Source organism: Plasmodium relictum, assembly GCF_900005765.1.
Source record: "Plasmodium relictum strain SGS1 genome assembly, chromosome: 14".
Taxonomy (NCBI): domain Eukaryota; phylum Apicomplexa; class Aconoidasida; order Haemosporida; family Plasmodiidae; genus Plasmodium; species Plasmodium relictum.
Genome location: NC_041692.1, coordinates 1,294,982 through 1,314,939, shown reverse-complemented (window position 1 = coordinate 1,314,939; position 19,958 = coordinate 1,294,982). Strand labels below are relative to the sequence as shown.

Here is a 19,958-nt window from a genome sequence, read left to right as displayed (position 1 = left end):
ATACGTAAATAAATATTTTTAGTATTAACATGTAAAGAACAGTTATAAACTTGTGATTTATTATAATTTTATTGTTTTATTTATCTTTATATATTTCTTGTTATTATCAACATGAGTATTTCTCCGATAAAATATGAATCAAAAATACTAAGCAATTTAGCTAATATGCTAAAACTAAGCGAAAAAACAGACAAGGAAATATTAAGTGAAATAAAAGAAGATAGTTCGTCAATTAAATTTGAAATTGATGAGGATATAAAAGAAGTTCTTGATATAAATAAAATTAATTGTACATGTGAAGAATCTAAAAAAAAAATAGAAGAATACAAAGGTAAGAAATTTGAGTATTTTTACAATGTTGAAACATATGGAGTAGATTTTTTTTTAGATATTTGCAATGCTTTAGGAAGGTCAAATTATAAACCTTTTTTAACTGAAGAAGGAAAAAATGAAATAATGAATGGATTAAGAATTAGAAGAAATTCAAATTTATATAAATATGTTTCTTTTTTTTTAAGTAAGGAACGATTAAATAGAGATAGATTAAATGATGGAAAGACACCAGAAAATATATATCATTGTTTTAGGTGTTTAAAAAGTGTTTTACACATTTATGTAGATGAAAAAAATAGTTCTGAAAAGAAAATGTATTTAAAGGATAAATACATAACTGAAGAAATGGAATATAAAATAGAAAATGAAATGTTAAAAGAAAAAGAAAGTTTTCAAAAGAACGAAGACCATAGAAAAGGAATAATATCAGTTAGCAAATATAAATTAGAATTGACTTCTTTAAGTAAAAAATCGAATGAAAAAATTATGAAAGATATTTTTGAACAGACAAAAAATATGAGAATACAGAAAGAGTGCTCGCTAAACAAAAATCTCATAAAAAAAAGCAACACATTCGAAAATGTTAATAATTATAATAAAACAATTTTATATGATAAATATAAATTAAAAAATAATAATGATAATATTTCAAATTTTTCAAATGAAAAAAATGACAAAAGATCTCAAAGTATAAACAAAAAAAAAAAATTAGACTTTCAAAATAATGTATTAAAAAGAAATTCATACAAAAAAAACAGCAATACATCCACCTATATTTATGATAAAAACCAAGAGGAACAGCAACAGACTACACCTAAAAATAGAAAAAATAGGAATAGCAATAATTCATTTTTAAATAAAAACCAAAGCAATGAAATAAGCAAAAATAATTCAGTTAATTTAAAAAACAATAATGATAAAAATGTAAGAAGTAAGACACTAATTAAAAAAGGAAACATTAATAAATCTATAGAAAAAAAAATTGAAAGGGGGAATGGAAAGGGGAATAAAACTTCTTATGAATTAAAAAATAATATTATTTCAGACGAAATAGGAAAAAGTGAAATGTATAATGAAACTGTAAACAGTAGTATAATATCTGATGGAGTACTAAATAATAAAAAAAGTGAAAATTTTAAAAATTACAAAAATGAAATTGAAATAAAAAATAATAATAATAATTCAAATGAAGTGGAATATCATCAAAATTTTGATGTAAAATTTAATAGCACATCAGATGAGATAAATAAAAATGGAAGCATAGCAAAAGAACTAAAAAGTAAAGATACATTATCTGATGAAGTAAAAAAAAATAGTATAAAAAAAGAGATAAAAAAAAGTAATAATTCATATGAAGAGGAAAAAGAAAAAATCGTTTCAGAAAGTTATAATGAAGAAGAATATGGTTACAACGAAAGCGATGATACATCTTACTCTACAGATGATTCCAATTACATGAAATATTTAAGAAAAAAAAAAAAATTACAAGAACAAGGAAAAATTGTTATTGATTTAGATTTATTACATGGAAACTCTATAAAATATACTAACAAACAAAATAAAGAAGAAAAATTCCAAGATAAATTAAGAATGGGAGAATTAAAAAAAATATTAGAAGAAAAAAAAATGGTGTTTTGTAAAATAGAAGATATTGCAAAAAAAAGAAATAAAAGATATGTAAAAACACAAGTGTTATCTGAAGATTCAAAAATTGAAAGAGTATATTTTAGTCATAAAATGAAAAAATTTTATAATTCTAAGTCAGGATATTTTGGTTGTGGTTGGTCAAATAATAAAATGGAATGGACTCCTTTTATTCATGCACCTTTTTTTGATAATCAACATAATGCAATATATAAAAATAGAAATAAAAAATTATATGAAGAAATATATGATACTTTATTGCATGGTCGAATACATCCAGATATAAGAATAGTGGAGTTAAAAGATCATAAACATCCAATAAGACTATGCACCCCATATAATGAAGATTGCTATTCTATTGTGTATACAGGAAAGAAAATAAACTCAACGGATGATAGAATAATATTTGGTGAATATACTGGTTTTGTTGCTAATAATAGAGAATTATCACAAGAAAAGCATCAATATATGTTTGCTTTAACTTTCAATAAAAAAGTATTTAATGATAAAAAAAATGTTGTTTTTATTAATGAAATAGAATCAGATGAGGAAGATAATGATGACAGCAATACAGTAAATTCATTAAATAATAATATGAATAATAATGAATTGAGTGAAAAATTAACAAATAAAATGAAAAAAAATGTAAAAGGTAAATCATTTTCTAATTTAATTAATTCTCGAAATCATAACTCCTCAAATAATATTCATAAAGTAAAAAAATCAAAAAATTTAAACAATTTAATTATACTACCAGATAATTACACATATGCTGTTGATTCCTCTTATATGTTTAACGAAATGTCATTAGTTAATCATTACAAGACTTGTAGCATATTTAATAATTATGATTTCAGGATAAATGCCGAATGGCAATTGGTTTATCTTGATGGATGGCCTCATATTATTTTAACTTCTATCCCAGGTATAGAAATTAACCCAGGAGAAGAAATTTTTGCTGATTTTGGTTTTGAATGGTTTGAAAGAGTTAATGATACATGTTTAAATGAATTTATTAAAAATAATTTCGAGCATAGATTAAACAAATTAAACTTAAGTAAAGATAAATTATTTATTGGATTAGATGATATTGTAGAAAAATACAATTTATTAAAAAATAATACCACATGTAATATTTGTATGCATAATATTAATACTGATGGAAATAATTTTATTATGTGTTCAGGGTGTAATAGTATTTATCATCTAAAATGTGTTCATAAATTAAACGAAGAAGTTAATGAAAATTATGATTGGTTTTGTTCTAGCTGTATTCAATTTTGCCTGAATTTAATTAATCAAAAGGAATTTTTAAATTATATTGAAAAAGAAAATCAAAAAAAATTGATTGATCTATTTAATGATGTACAAATAGATAATTTGAAGGAATATAACAAGTCTTTAAGTAATAGCACCTTTGATAAAACTACATTCGTTGAATCTCAAAATGATGGCATTGATAATGTACATAAATGTTATGAAAATATAAGAAAATTATTGCAAAGCAAAGAAAATATAAATGATTTGGAAAAAAATAAAGAAATATTGGATGATATATTAGAGAAAAAAGAAAGTGAAAATAATTTGTCAGAAAATAAAGAAAATGAAGACAATTTTTTAAAAAATGAAAGAGGTAATAATTTATTATTAAATAACTTTGAAATTCAATTACTAGTTTATTATAAAAAAAAAATTAATGATTTATTGGTAATTAGAGAAAAAATTGATTTCTTTTTAAATAGTGACAATTACAAGAGTACCTTGAAAATGAGAAAAGGAACATTAAATTTTCTATTACAAAATAAAAAATGTATTGAAGATTTTATAAAAATAAATGAGAATATTAATGATTTGCTAAAGAAAAAAGAAAAAAATTCTAATTTTGTAAAAGAAGAGAATGAACAAAAATTAAAAAAAAAGAACAGTGATAACTTAGTAGATGATTCAAGTTGTAATTTGCTAACAAAAGATAAAAAGGAAAATACTCTGAGAGAAGAAAAGTTATCTTTTGAGAAATCTGGGAATGATACTAGTGAAATAGATTCTAATTTTTCAAATACATATGAAAAAATATTATACAAAAAGTCAAATAACATTGTTAAAAATTTAAAAGAAATGAGAAAAAAAGATAAAAATAATAATGTATGTTGTAATTATATGATGAAATTAAGTAAAAAATATATAGGATTTCCTCTAATAAAAGATTTTGAAAAAGGAATAAGCACTAATCAACCATCTCTTCCCTTAAATGATCATTTAAAGAAATTGTCAGTCTGTTCTAGTTGTTATAATAAGCATCATGATTTGGCAAAGGCAATTATATGTCGAGTAACAAAAATGCATTTTCATTCTAATTATAATGATTGTCTAACTGATGAGGATTTATTCAAATCATCAAGTGAATGCATCCAATCAGTTATAAGGGAACTAGCAAATACTATAAAAGAATATAGGAAAAAAGAATTAAATGGTGCATATTTAAACATAATAAAAAGTGATAATTCTATAATTGAAAATGATAAAAATATGAATTTAGAAATAAATTTTAGTAATATTTCTCCATTCGAAGTAAAGAACGATAGTTTCAATAAATTGGAAAAGGATGATAAATCTTTTTATGAAATAAAAGGATCATTAAATAAAGAAAATCATCATACAAATGATAAAATTTTTAAAGAAAATAAAAATTCATTAAGTATAGAGAAAAAGAAAAATATCGATAATTATGACAGAAAAAAAGAAAAGAATACATTACATAATAATTTAAGTGAAACAGTTAATAATAAAGAGAATTTCAACACAAACAATTCTAATAAACGTAAGCATAACAGTGATATTGAATTAACTAAAATTAATCAGGAAAAAGAATACTTGAAAAGTGAAAATAATGATTTACATAAGAATAAAAAATCTCCTCAAAATGAAGTAAATGATTCTAGCATAATAAAAAATAATAATATTAAAAATAAAAGTCCTCATAAAAATGAAACTTTAAAAAGTGAAAAATTTTCAAATGTAAATTTAAATAATACAAAAGAAATATTAGGTAAAGAAGTGAATAATTTCAATTCCTTGATAAATAATAATAAAGTAAGTAATTTTGTTCCCCTTTTTGGTATAGAATTAGGAAAAACTAAATTTCAAAGAGAATTTACAAATGGAACTTTCGTTGGTACTGTTACTAAGCATATAAAAGATGAAGATAATAATAATTTTTTTGTTATAACTTATGAGGATGGTGACGTTGAGTGGATAACTCCGTGCTTTTTATTTCAAGAACTTTTAAAACAGTCAACAAACAATATTGAATATCCTTTAGCTAGTAGCTTTAAGGATTTGTTTCATCAAGATTTTAAAAAAGATATAAAACTTAACAACTGTTCCTTAGAATTAAAAATTGAAAAAAGAAAAAGAAAGAGTAATTGTGAATATAATTGTAACAACAATAGTATTACTAAAAGACAGAAGAATATGCATGAAGAAAATTCATTGAGAAATAAAAAAAACACAGAATATGACTTAAGCGTGTCTAAAAGAAGCGTTAATAAATTAAAAAATTCTGAAGCTAGTGATTCAATTGGGAAAAAAAAAAAATAGAAATTTTAATTTATGCCAAGTAAATATTAACAAATTAAATCGTTTGGAATTATATAATTACGTACATATGAAAAATAAATAAAATTACTTGAAGTAACAAAAGTAATTATAGATACGGACAGATAATTGAATAAATAATTTCATAGGAATAAATAAAATATTTATTTTCCTATACTCTTTAGAAAATTTAAGAAACTCATTTAGAAATATTTAACAATTCATCTAGAATTTTTAGGTAATGTAATCTACACTATAATTAAAAGGTCTTACTTTAGGGGAGAAAAGAAAATTCTTTTAGTTTATGAAGAATCTGATAATTTCCTTTATGAAAATTTATTATTATATTTTCAAAAAAAAAATAATTGTTTATGTGTTAAAATCATTCTTTTTTAAGCGAATAAAAAAAAAAAAAAAATAGATAAGACTTAAAAACAATGAACAAGTAAACTTCTGATTTAATATTCTTGAAAAAGAAAAAAGGTTTAGGTGATCATATGCACTTACAAATATGTTAATGAGTTGTTTAAAAATAAAAATGTATGCATCTCTTTTATTTTTGAAAAAGTTTATTCTTAAAAAATATATTGATATATTTTATTTTTTTTTTAATTACATTTTTAGACACATTCTTATATAGAATTATCTTTTGTTCCTTAAGCTTATTTACTTATATAATTTTTAAATGCAAAGATAAAAAAAATTTTCATTTTTCATTTATAAGGATACATATATAAATTATTTAAAATATTATATTGAAAAAAAAAGTAGATATATGCTTTTATAATGTATGTTAAATTTGTTTTTAATATAATCTCTGAAATACATATGAACTTTTTTTAAGTAATTTTTATAATTACCCTTAATTCATTAACATCATATTAAACCACTAAAAATAATTTGAGAGGATTAAAAACAAAAAAAAAAACATGAATATTTTTACAAAATACAACTATATTTATCATTATAATATTAAAATTAAAGGTTTTTTTATATTTTTGGAGGAATAAATAATTTTCACTATTTTTTTTTTTTTTTTTGATACTTTACACCTCCTTGTATATTTTATCACATCAATTAATCACGCTAATATTACATGGTTTTTTTTAAATTTTATTTTGATTATTATTGTTATTTATATTATTATTAATATTATTATTTTTCTTAGTATTATTACTAAATATTTTTACTATTTTAGAGTTAGTATATTAACTTTAATTATCATCACTATATTAAATATTGCTATAATTTTTCTTTTTTTTTGTGGTCGAATTTTTTTTTTAAATTTATTGTACATTGTGCACACTATAAATTCTTTGAAATTAAAAAAAAAAAGCTCTTGTAAAGAATAATAATTTTCGAAAGTCATTGCTATTTTTTAGGAATTACATAAAAAAAAGTAAATTTTATAGTACAAACAAATAAATTATTATTTTAATATATAAAGGTGAAATATATATATATATATATATGTAATAATTAAATGTTATGGAAAACACTAAAGTTTTTTGTAAATTATAATATTTTTTTTGAGCATTTAGATAGCAATTTTCTAAAATATAAAAAAAAACTAATTTTTATTTTACATTTACTAAACAAAATTTCCTATTTTTTTCTATTAATTTTTTTTATATATATATATGGTACGAAGTTTTTTTTTCTTTTATTGTCATTAGAAAAGAAAATAATATAAGAGCAATAATTATAAAACTAATTAAAAAATTATAATTCTTTTTAGCTTTTATATATTAAATAAATATTTAATATGTAAAAGGTTTGCAATAGTTTTGGAAAAAAAAATAAAAAATTTACAATTTATATATGAATATATAATTAAAAATGATAAATTATCTATTTAAACAAAAAAAACATATATACCCTTAGCATAATTTAATATTCTATGAAAATTAATTTTTCTTTTTATTTAATTCTATTTCCATTGCTAGAAACTTTATGTATATTTTTTTTATTTTGTTTTTTATAACAAATATATTTATTTTTTATATATATACTTTTTTTTTTATTTGATAAAAAAGCAAATTTTAATGCACATAAAATTTTTTAAATTAAAAAAAAAAAATTAATCAAATTAGTATCTTATAATACAGTAAATCTTTTTTCTTTTTAATTTCTTTTTTTTTTCCCTCCCCATTTATTTTTTTATCGAATTACAGATGTAGCTATTTAATAAATCTATTCACTATTTATAAATTTTTTTTTTTAATAAGAAATTATCTACTATATTTTTTGTTTCCGTATTATAGAAAATAGTAAATTTAAGAGTATAATAGAAACCTTGAAATAATATACTATAAATATTGATAAAAATAAAGAGATAAAAAAAAAAATCTTAAATTCCAAAATTTTCATGTAACATTAACAAATAATAAGATGATTTAAGCTTTAAAATAAAAGCAAAAATTGAGCGGAGAAAAAAAAAGTTGCATCACTATTTTTCTTGTAATTTTTTCTTTTTTTTTTTCTTAATATGTATATTAAGATATTAATTTTTTAATAAACTAAAAATATCATTGTATATATTATTTGTGTACTATTAGATATATATTTATTTTATGTTTTATTCATTTTTTATTTTTTTTTTTTTAATAAGCAATTGACTAGAAATAAAGTAAAATAAAAAGAAACCAGTTTCGAAAAAAAATTTCGAGCACACTTTAATTTTATACATATATATTTTTATATTTATACTTAATTATTTTATACGTAATATTTATTTTTATACCTAATAATTATTTTTATACCTAATATTATTTTTATACCTATTATTTATTTTTATACTTATATTTTTATTTATATTTTATATATGTGTATGTATGTATACATATAAATGTATATATATGGGGATATACATTATGCATATATAAAGGTTTATTAAAATTTTATTTTTTTTTTAATTGTAAAATTCTGATATCATAATATTTAAAAATAAAGTACGAATTTTTATTTAAAAAAAAAATATATATTTAATAAAAAAAAAAAAAAAGTATACATAAAAATGTGTTAATTTTTTTTTTAAAGTATATATAAATTTTTTTTTTAAAATAATAAAAAAAATGTTCACAAGCCGTGAATTTATTTTAAAAAAAAAAAAAAAATTTATATATTTTAAAAAATATTTTTATATTTAAAATTACACTAAAGGTGAATTTTTTTTTTTTTTTTTTTTTCGTAAAAAAAAAAAAATTGTATTTATATACTTTGTTTTGTAATAAAAAAAATAAAATAAAATAATAATAATCTTTATTTAAGAAAAAAATGACTGCGTCAGATGAAGAATTTGAAATTGGTGATATACTTGAAATAAAAAAAAAAAGAAATGGTTTTTTATATTTAGTAAAATGGAAAGGATATTCTGATGATGAAAATACATGGGAACCCGAAAGTAATTTAACACATTTGACAAGTTTTAAGAAAAAAATGGAAAATTTAAAAATGAATTATTTAAAAAAAAATGATACACCTAATGAGAGTAAGAACACAAAGAACCATATTTTATCAATTCAAGATGACAGTAGTATTAAATCCAAAAGTAGAAATTCTTCAATTTCAAAAAAAAAAAATAATAATAAAATTGTAACAAACAAAATGGAAAGTAAAAAAAATATATCTCACTCGGATAACTCTTTAAAAAAAAGTGATAAAGAAGATAATGAATCCATAAAACAAGAGACTAATAGCAACGATAGCAATTTATTAAATGTAGAAGACGTATATAGTGTTAGAATTAAAAATAGAAAAATGGAATTTTTGGCTAGCTTGAAAAATGCTTCACCACAATGGGTAGAAGAATCAAATATCAGAAGAACTGGTCATTTAAACATTAAAGTTAACGATTTTAAGAAATATATTAGAAGAAAAAAAAATGCTAAGGGGAATAGAATCGTAATTAAAAATTTACATAATGTTGGAGATGAATTATATATTTCTGTTATTCATAATATAAACAATAAAGAAATCCATAGTTTATATCCATCAAAAGTTATTGAATATATTTATCCTCAAGAACTTTTAAATTTTTTATTATCTAGACTTCGCTACCGAACAGCATAATGTATAATTGTATATCATCTTATTATTTTATGTAGTATTGTAAATAAGTTGTAAAAAGAAAAAAAAACTAAAAAAAAAAATGGAGAAAAAAAAATAAATACATAACAAATATTAAAAGATACATAAATTTAAATATTTTTTTTTCCATAGTGGAGTAGTATTCATATAAATTTAAATATACTTCACATTCCTTCATAAGTGTATATATATCTGCATTTATATATTTATCTATCTATCTATCTATATATATGCAATAATATTTTTTTTTGTGCTTATTTAAATAATTAATGAAAATTCTTAATTTAAATTTATATATATGCATATATTTACATATAAATAATATATATATATATATATATATATATATATATATATATATATATATATATTATATGTATATATTTTATATATACATTTACGTGTACATAATATATAAATACATACACATATACATAACATATATATACATAATATATATATATATACATATATATATATAATATGTGCATATTTTTTTTTTAATATCATCTATAAAAAAATTTAATCCAAATTTTAAACATTAAAAAAATAAAAAGCAAAAGAAATAATTTTTTTTTAGTTATATATTTAAAAAAAAATATATAACATTTTTTTTATGCACTTGTTTACAAAATATTATTAACACATTTCTACTTTCACAATTTTAATGATTTTATGTGCATATGTGTAAGTTTTTTAATGATAAATATAAAAAAATAGATAACAAGAATACATAAAATATGTTGTTTTTGATATATTTTTTTCAAAAATGTTTTAATACTGCTTAAATATATATATATATATATATATATTTTTACATAGTTTTTTTTAAATAACATTCATTTAAATGTTTTACTTTTTTGTCAGTAATTCTCCAATTTTTTAAACATATTTAAATGTATATTCTTCAATTACAAAAATTTTAATATATATTAACCATAGTGTATAAAATATAAAATTATTATAAATTTCGAAATATATTCAATAAGATAGAATATAAAATATACCATGTTAAGAAATAACATGAAAAAGTTAGAAAAGTAAAATTATTATTTAAAATATATTTGATATAATTAAAAAATAATTTAAAAAAAAAAAAAAAAAATGTTAAAATGTCATTATTTTTTTCTTAAATGAAATAATTAATTATATTTTTATTATTTAAAAAATAATTATCATAAAATAGGAAAAAGTTTTTATAAATTAAAAGGAATCTTTAATTTCAACATAAATTATTTATAACAATTAAAATTTTATCTTATATTTAAAAGAAATATTCTTAAGTATCATTTAAACATGAAAAATGTACCATATTTAAAATAAAAAAGTTATACTTAAAAAACATGATGCTATTTTAAAGGATTAAATAAAATAATGTTACAATTTCTTTTTTATTTCTTCTATTTTTCTTTAAATACTATTTTTTTTATGAATAATATCTATGTAAATTAACTTACATTTCTGTCTTATTTATTAATTTAAAAGAAGAAAAAAATTGTTTTAATGAATTGTTCTAATAAGTTGTCAAAATTTTGAAAAAGTTAAAAATTCAAGTGCATGTACATGTACATAATGCATAAATATATTTGCAACTAAACTATCATAAAAGTTTAAAAAAATAAAAAATAAAGAAAAAAGTAAAATACAACCAAATACATAAAATGGAAACTCATTTTTTATTTCTGTTTTTTTTTTTTTTTTGTTTATATTAGTGCAATAAATTGTATTACAAAGAAATATAAGTATATGCATATATAAATATGCATATGTGTAGTTATGTAATTCATACAATACATATTCATTTTTAAACATTAAAATATAAAATTTTGAACAATTTTGTTTGAATTTTTTTACTCTGGGCATTATTTTTAACTTTGATTTTTTAGTTTTCATTTTTTTTTATATAATGTTACATTTTTTAAGCTTCCTATAAAGTACAATACTTTTTATTGATGTGCATATATTTACTTTTTATGTGAAGAAAAAAAAATTGTGTGCAATAGAAGTGAAAATATGACTATATGAATTTTATATTTCAATTTTTGTTTTATTTACAAAGATGAATGAAAGTTTTAATAATAATTATTTGGATAATGTTTATTTAGAATTTAATTTGTTTAATAATTTTTTAAAAGAATTAAATGAAAAAATCAAATATAGTAATAATGAAAATTATACGTCCATTTACGACTGTTGTATTGAAAATATTTATAACATACATAATAAATTTAATGCATGGAATAATAATAAAGAACAAATAGATGATAAGTTTATAGAATATTTTTCTCAAAATTTTATATTAAATATAAAAACATTTTTAAGGAATAACTTCTGCATAATAGATAATAATTTGGAAAATCTAAAAAATAAAAATAAAAAATTGATTGAAAAACTACAGTTAGGCTTAGAAAATGCAGAAAATCAAGAAAACTATATATACGAATTAGAAAAAAACTTAAATAATGAAAAAGAAAAAAACAGAAATATAAATAATTTACTTGACAAAATAAATAATTTAATAGAAGAAAATGAAAAATTAAGGAATAAAAATGAGCAACTAGAATTATCATCTATGAAACATAAAGAAGAAAATAGTAAAATAAAAGTAGAATTAAAAAAATATGTATCTCTTTATGAAAAAAATAAAAAATGTGAAAGTAAAATTTTAAGTTATAATGTTTTAAACAAAAAAATGAGTACTTTATTTAAAAAAATAAATAATGATGTTCAAAATAATAGAAATAATAAAACATTAGAAAAAAATAGAAGTTATAGCTTTAATTTTGTGCATACTCTTCAAAGTATTATGATTAATGATATTAAGCATTCAAATAATAATAATAATAATAATAAACATAATCTAATAATAAATGATAATTATTCTAATAATAATATTACAGAAAATAATAGTAAAAAAATTCATAAATTAGGAAGAAACATAATAAGCTATGAAAGAATTAATAAACTGAATAATTCAAATACTCCTAGAGAAAGCAATAAAAGAGTATATCATAAAAAATTAACTACTTATAAAATTTATAATAATAGTGATATAACGTGTACAGAAGAAAGTGATAATATTTATAAAAATATTGAATATATAAATAGAAAAATTACAAAAAGAATAGATAATAGCATTGAAGATTGTATTATAAAAGATATTAAGTTAAAAAACTTAAGTAGTTTAAATGATTCATTTTTTTCTCGGAGTAATTATTCTAGTGCTACACTATTGATGGATATAAAAAAAACACTAAGTAATATAAAAAAAAAAAAATTAAATTATAATAAAATTTAACATTTTGTGATTATATTATATTTACACATACACAAATTTTTTATAGGAAATAATAGAATATATTTAATAAACTCTATGCTTAAAAAACATATTGATAAAATTGAAAAAAAAAAAAAAAAATCAAGAAAATTGTTGAAATTACACCAAGTAAATAAATATATATTTTACTCAGTTTTTGCGTTATATTTTATATTATTACTGTATATATGTTTCAGAATTAACCTTTTTAGTAATTAATTATGATATAAAATTAAAATAAAAGACAATTTTCATTTAATTTTCAGTTATGTATTTGTTTTTTTACTTAAATTATACCTATTTATTATTTAAGTGAATTAAACTTTTATTTTAAAATAAAATAGTTATTTTCTTGTTTATACATTATCTTACTTAAAGACAATTTTTTTCTTTTATAATTTAATAAATTTTCTTATAATTAAAATTTAAATATATATGCATGTTTATTTATTTTTTATAATTTAAATATTATGGGATATTTTTATTCTTAATCATAATAAAAATCCGTATCTTTATTTTAAATGTATTTTCTTTTTTTATATTTCACATTACGTTAATATTTTTCAATTTATTTAAAGAAATTCATGTAGTTTAACTTTTTTTTTTTTTTTTTAACACATAATTTTCTTTTATTTTTTAGAAATATAATTTAAAAGATGATATTCAAAATGAAAGAGATCAATCTTATTCCCTAAACAGCATGATAATAGTATGCTTATAAATATATATATATATATATATACTTAAGAAATAAAAAAAAAAAAGAATAATCTGTAAGATAAAAAATGTTGCATATAAATACTATTCTATAATACTAATCAATATAGTTAAAATATATATATGTCTAATTTTTAATATTTGCATTACATTTTAATATATAGGAAGATTATAGATGCGTTATAAATAATTTTTATGAATGCATAAAAAATGATATAAGGAAAATTCTTGAGAACACTGATGATATAAAACTGGAGCTTTTTTCTAATTACTCAAAAAAGTAATAATTTTTTATTTATATTAATGTTAAATATTTTTTCTTTAACTGTTTCATAATTTCTATCTATTATATAATTAAATATTATTATATTTATTATTTTTTTTCTCTCTCTTCTGCTAAAGGATAATAAAAGAGATACATGATGAAAAAAATATACTAAAAAAAAAAAAAATTGATAAAATTACCAGAAAATTTCTACGACAAATTGATTCATACAGGTATAAAGAAACTTTCACTATATTTATAGAAAAAAAAAAAGTAAAATAGTATTTTAAATTAAATATTTTAATATTTTACATAATATGCATACAACGAATTTCTTAAATTTTTTCTATGGAAAATTATATATTAAACCATTTATAATAAATTATTTTTATTATAAATTTCATTATACTTTAGCAAAGCAATTTCTTAAAGTTTATAATGTTTAATTTATTATCTTTGTATTACCTACGTTATTTACTATTGCTTTTATTTTTATTTTTATTTTTTTTTCTAGGTTGCATGAAAAAGATTTTCTTCATAATTTGACAAAAGAAGAAAATAAAAATGATAAATATTTCAACTTAAGTTACAATAAATATGATTCATTTGATTTACGTAAAGTTTTAAAAACTAATTGCCATCAAGTTTTTGATAGTGATAATGAAGAAAATTTGTCTTTTAATTTTTACGAAAATAGTGATTTAAAAATTATTGACAGATTAAAAGATTTAAAAAGTAACATATCTTTTTATAAATTATATGATTTAATTGATTTTTCTTACAAAAAATAAAATTTTTTTGATTTTAATATTATTTCTAATATCAAAATAAAATGAGAAAAAGCAACGAAGATTCTAATAGACTTTTTATCTGCAACCATTTGTTTTAAATTTTAACTTAAAAAAAACTAATAAAAAAGGTTATATATTTAATGTACTACATATGTAATATCAATTTTTAGAATTTTTGGTTGGCAATTTTCGTTTTCATATCTTTTTTTTTATGCATATAAAATTTTCTTTATATTCATCTTTAATATTTTTTGTATCTTTTCTTTTTTAGAATTTTAAATATATTTAGGTTATTTTTTTTAAAAAAATATATGCTTTTTTAAGGATAAAGTCAATTTTTTTTCAATCCTTTTTGTATCATATTTTTTCACATTTTTTTTTTTTTTTAATTTTTGAGTTATCTATATTAAAAAAATGAACAAAAAAAAAATTTTTTTAATTAATTCTTTTAAAATAATTCTTAAGAAAATAAAAAAAATTACATTAAAAATGGATTTTAATTCATAAAGTGTTATGCACATTTTTTAAAAAATATCTTAAAATGTAACTAAAGTAATAAAAAATGCTTTTTTCTTAATCATTTTGCTCTAATGAAAATTCATTATCAAAACTTTCATCATTATTTATATATTCATCTACATTTTCATCTTCATTATTATTATTAGTAAAATAAATTAAGGATGCTATATATAATTGCATATTGATAAATAGAGACAAAAAATTTTCTTTCTTTAAGTATGTGGGTATATTAAGCTATAAAAAGAAAAAAAAAGAAGAAAAAAGGTTGAAATAAAATATAAATACTAATTTTATAAAGTTATATTTTCATAGTTTCTTTTTGTTATAAAAAAAAATTTGTCTCTACAATATATTACCTTACAATATTGGAAGAATAAGTTATTACAAACTATGCCAAATGAAGAATGTATTAATATAGGTGCCATAGTTAAAAGTAAAGTAGAAATTTTCATTTTTTTTTTTTGATCCTTTTTGAAAGTTAAAAAATGTGCAGTTATTAACATATTTACAACAACTGAAAAAATTGCCATTTTTGATAAAAAAAAACCGATGGAAGAAATTGGAATAATCAATTTACTAATGTTAAATATATCTAGCGCACTTTTCCTGTATTTAAAAAGGCGTATAAAAAATATAATAAATAAATATACAATTTTAAAATATGTTAATATATGATGCATAATCTTTCTTTTTTTTTTCTTCTTTTTTATATACCACTTAAAAATGCGTAAAAATCGGAATTTTTTATTATTTTCTTCATCACTTAATTTTTTTAATAATTGCTCTTTAAATCTTTCTTCAATATTTGAATTTTTCACATAATCAATAGACAATTCACTAGTGTACTCATCTTTTTGGAATAAATTATATTTTTGTTTTCTTTTAAAATCATATATATTTTTATGAATCAATTTTTGGGTAATAAAAAAAAATAAATCTTTATATTTTAATTTGCTCTTAATATCATTAATTGTTGCAATGTATTCTTCATGTGATTTAACTAACTTTTTATAATCATCATTTTCGCTAAGACCTAATTTATCTAAATAATCTTTCTCTTCTTGATCTGAATAAAAAAAAAATATATGTTTTATTTTTTATTTTATGAATTATTATTATTTTATAAACACATTCTCTCTTCTAAATCATGTTATATCTATACATTTATATATATATTTTTTATAAAACGTTCTTTAAATGCATCCTTTTTTTTTCTTATTATGTTGCATTAACTTAATTTATATTTATCAGATTCACTGTTAAAATAATTTGAAAAAAAAGACAATATTTTATTTTTAAATTCTCTTGGTTTTACATTTTTAAACTTATAAAAATAATTTACAGGGTGAAAATTTTTAACACAATTTTGTTTGTTACTTTTTAGTAAAATTTTATAATTTATATGAAAACTATTATTTGTTTTAATAAATATAATAAATAAAATAAATTTTATTATCATTTTTCTTTTTTTTTTTTAATAAAAAACATCTAGAATATATGTTAAAAAAAAGAAAAGAGAGAATAATCACATTTCCTTTATAATGAATCTTTAATTTTTTATTTCTTAAGGTTTTTAAAAAATTTAAACTATTGCTTCTTCATCAAATAAATTATAAATGTATTTCTTTCATTATATAAAAATGTTCTTAAGATTAAAGAATACTCTAAAATAAAACGGTGTTTTAATTTATGAAAAAGAATTACCGATTTTTACCTTTTTTTTTTTTTTTTTTTTAATTGAAAGAATAAGTTTGCAACAATTTAATAGATTTTTTTTTATCATAATTTTTTTTTTCTTCGATTATATAATTAACAAGTTACATCATTTAAAACAAAAGAAATATATGAATTAATAAAAAAAAAAAAGATGAAATAAAATAAAATAAAAGAAGAAAAAGAAAAAGAAAGAAATATAAAATTTAAAATGGTAAACTCAGATAGATATATGTATATTAATAAAATAATATTCGCATATATATTTGATTTTTTTTCTTTTTTTTTAAAAAAACAAAATGAAGAATAGCTATTTAGAAAGAAAAAAATATTCAATTCATAATTTAATTAAAATAATTAATGAAAGAAAAAAAGAAAATGATAGAAATAAAGAAAATATAGAATACAATAAAAAAGAATTAGGAGATGAAAACAATGAAATATATAGCAATATGAAAAAAAAAAAGAGCAAAAAAAAACAAAAACAAATGAATTTGGATAATGAGAAAAGTGTAAACAGTTCTGGTCAATCTACAATTGAATTTAATGGAAAAGATGATTGTATAAAAGAAATTAGCGATAATGAAGAACCTGATGATGATAATGATATTAATGATAAAAAAGATGAATTTGTAAATGAAATAAATGATAATGAAAACCAATGCACAAGTGAACATAGTGATAATATCAATAAAAATAGAGATGAAATTAAATTATTTATGATTGATTACAAGGAGTGTCAAAATAAAAAATGCTCATGTAAAAAACTATATCGTTTTAAAAAAATAAAGAAAGTTCAAGCAAATAAAAAATTTAAGGGAATTGTATTAACGCCATTTTGTGAAAAATATTTTTCAATAAATGATAAACATATTGTTGAAAATTTTGGATTATCAGTAGTTGATTGCTCATGGAAATCATTAGATTTATTAAAAAAAATAAAATATTCTAATCAAAGAAAGTTACCCTATATTATTGCAGTTAATAGTATCAACTATGGAAAGCCCTATAAGCTTTCATGTTTAGAATCACTAGCTTTCTGTTTATATATATGTAATTATAATAAACAATGCAATGATATACTAAACATATATAAATGGAGTATTAACTTTACTAATTTAAACAAAGAATTATTAGATAAATATAAGTTATGTAAAAATCATGATGAAATTAAAAAAGCTGAAATTCAATTCATAGAAACTTATTTAGATGAAAAAAAAGAAAATAAAAAAATAGATCAATATAAAATTATTTATGAAGATAATTATATATAAATTTTTTATTAATTTTTTTTTATCATATTTAAAAATATTTTTTTTCTTTGTATTTTTAAATTAAAAATTCTTTTTTTGTTCTTTAAATATAATTTTTTCCTTTTTTTTTTCATTAAATAATTCATTAAATTTTTCATTTTTTCATTATTAATAAATCCATTGAAACTTAACCTTTTTGTTAATGCATTACTAAAATAATCATTTTTTTTCATAACTAATTCATTAAAAATGTAGTTTTTTTTTTTTTTAAAACATATACTAAATATATATCTTCTTTTTCTTTTTAAGCATATATGATATATATTTTAAAAAAAAAAATTTAGATATTATTTATTTACGTAATTAGTCCAATCATACTTTTCATATAAACTTTTAAATTGTTCTACTGCATTTACATATTGCTGAAAATTAGTAAAATATTTATATAGCTTGTCTTTTTTAAAAAGATCGGTAAAAATGCATCTACACATATTTATATAATCATAATTATTTTCAATGACTTGTATATATGTTTCAACAAGAGAAAAATTAATTGATACGTATGGAATTTTTTTAGGTATTATATTATAAGGTGCATATTTATTATCAGTAATAATTAACTGTTTGTTTTCTCTATATAAAGAATTTATATCATCTAAATTTTTTTTGAAATAAATTTTTGCTTTTTCTAATAGCTCTATTGGTATTATGTAACAATTTATATATGTATGTTTAGTTTTTCTCATAGATATTAACTCAATTCTCGAATTAAAACAATTATTGAATTCAATAAAAATACATGTATGATTATTTGCTTCTAACATAGCTGTTAATGATTTCATGTGATTACGTATATCTTTAACTGTTTCAAAATTAGTATTAGTTATGCTAGTTGTATGCTCGATAGGTGAAATAAACAACTGATCCTTTAAGAATATATTTTTATAATTATAATAACATATGTATGACCTATCACTAATACTAACTACATTTAATTTATTTATTTTATTAAATGAATTGGAATCAATGCAATATTTGCAATCAACTAAGTTTTTGTTTAATGAGTTTTTTAGCATCATATTATTTTTTTTTTCAGCTATTATTTTTTCTAATTTTATTTTTAGTTTACTATTTTCTGGAAGATGTGTTTCAAGATTATTTTTAAACTGATAATCATTAGGGGGAGATATATCTTCATTTTTAGGGTTATTTTGATCATCATCACTGATAGAATCATCAACATATGATTTGTTTTCTCTTTCTCTATCTCTATATCTATCTCTTTCTATATCTTTTTTTTTTTTCTTTTTTCTTTCTTTTTCTCTTTGAATTTTTTTATATTCTTCATATTTCCTTTTTTTTTTCTTTTTTTTATTACTAGAATCATTTTTTTCGTCATAAGACGATACACTGTAAGAATTTTCTCTGAATTTCTTTTTCTTCTTTTCCTTTTTTTCCTTCTTTTTCATTATAAAATTTTTATATTTTTCATCATAGTTTTCATTGTCAATTAATTCTTTGCTTTTTAAATTTTCTATATCAGATAAATCTTTCTTATTTATCCCTTTAATTATACTTTTATTTTCTTGAATTTTATTTCTTTCTTCATTTTTAGAATTTATATTATTTTTATTTAAAAAATTTAAAAAATTATTTTTTGCATATTCATAAAATTCATCAATGTTACTCATTTTTACAAATAGCATATATTAATTTCACAGAAT

At 18.1% G+C, this 19,958-nt stretch overlaps 6 protein-coding genes across 6 annotated transcripts; 4 read left to right on the top strand and 2 right to left on the bottom strand.

Annotated features, from left to right (window-relative positions):
• Nucleotides 1-111: 111 nt before the first annotated feature.
• Nucleotides 112-5,574, top strand: SET10 (histone-lysine N-methyltransferase, H3 lysine-4 specific, putative; the record flags this gene model as incomplete). The annotated part of the gene is made up of 1 exon (XM_028679439.1): nt 112-5,574. One exon carries the CDS (start codon nt 112-114, stop codon nt 5,572-5,574), a length of 5,463 nt encoding a protein of 1,820 aa, XP_028535153.1.
• Nucleotides 5,575-8,847: 3,273 nt separating this feature from the next.
• Nucleotides 8,848-9,642, top strand: HP1 (heterochromatin protein 1, putative; the record flags this gene model as incomplete). The annotated part of the gene is made up of 1 exon (XM_028679438.1): nt 8,848-9,642. The coding sequence occupies one exon, from the start codon at nt 8,848-8,850 to the stop codon at nt 9,640-9,642; it is 795 nt and encodes a 264-aa protein (XP_028535152.1).
• Nucleotides 9,643-11,719: 2,077 nt separating this feature from the next.
• Nucleotides 11,720-14,749, top strand: PRELSG_1436400 (conserved Plasmodium protein, unknown function; the record flags this gene model as incomplete). The annotated part of the gene is made up of 6 exons (XM_028679437.1): nt 11,720-12,917; nt 13,005-13,105; nt 13,617-13,685; nt 13,858-13,973; nt 14,096-14,191; nt 14,473-14,749. The coding sequence occupies 6 exons, from the start codon at nt 11,720-11,722 to the stop codon at nt 14,747-14,749; spliced, it is 1,857 nt and encodes a 618-aa protein (XP_028535151.1).
• Nucleotides 14,750-15,322: 573 nt separating this feature from the next.
• Nucleotides 15,323-16,727, bottom strand: PRELSG_1436300 (conserved Plasmodium protein, unknown function; the record flags this gene model as incomplete). The annotated part of the gene is made up of 4 exons (XM_028679436.1): nt 15,323-15,502; nt 15,625-15,874; nt 15,983-16,334; nt 16,502-16,727. The coding sequence occupies 4 exons, from the start codon at nt 16,725-16,727 to the stop codon at nt 15,323-15,325; spliced, it is 1,008 nt and encodes a 335-aa protein (XP_028535150.1).
• A 553-nt stretch (nt 16,728-17,280) lies between these two features.
• Nucleotides 17,281-18,255, top strand: TSR3 (ribosome biogenesis protein TSR3, putative; the record flags this gene model as incomplete). The annotated part of the gene is made up of 1 exon (XM_028679435.1): nt 17,281-18,255. One exon carries the CDS (start codon nt 17,281-17,283, stop codon nt 18,253-18,255), a length of 975 nt encoding a protein of 324 aa, XP_028535149.1.
• A 326-nt stretch (nt 18,256-18,581) lies between these two features.
• On the bottom strand, nt 18,582-19,925 carry DRN1 (debranching enzyme-associated ribonuclease, putative; the record flags this gene model as incomplete). The annotated part of the gene is made up of 1 exon (XM_028679434.1): nt 18,582-19,925. The coding sequence occupies one exon, from the start codon at nt 19,923-19,925 to the stop codon at nt 18,582-18,584; it is 1,344 nt and encodes a 447-aa protein (XP_028535148.1).
• Between the last annotated feature and the right edge of the window lie 33 nt (nt 19,926-19,958).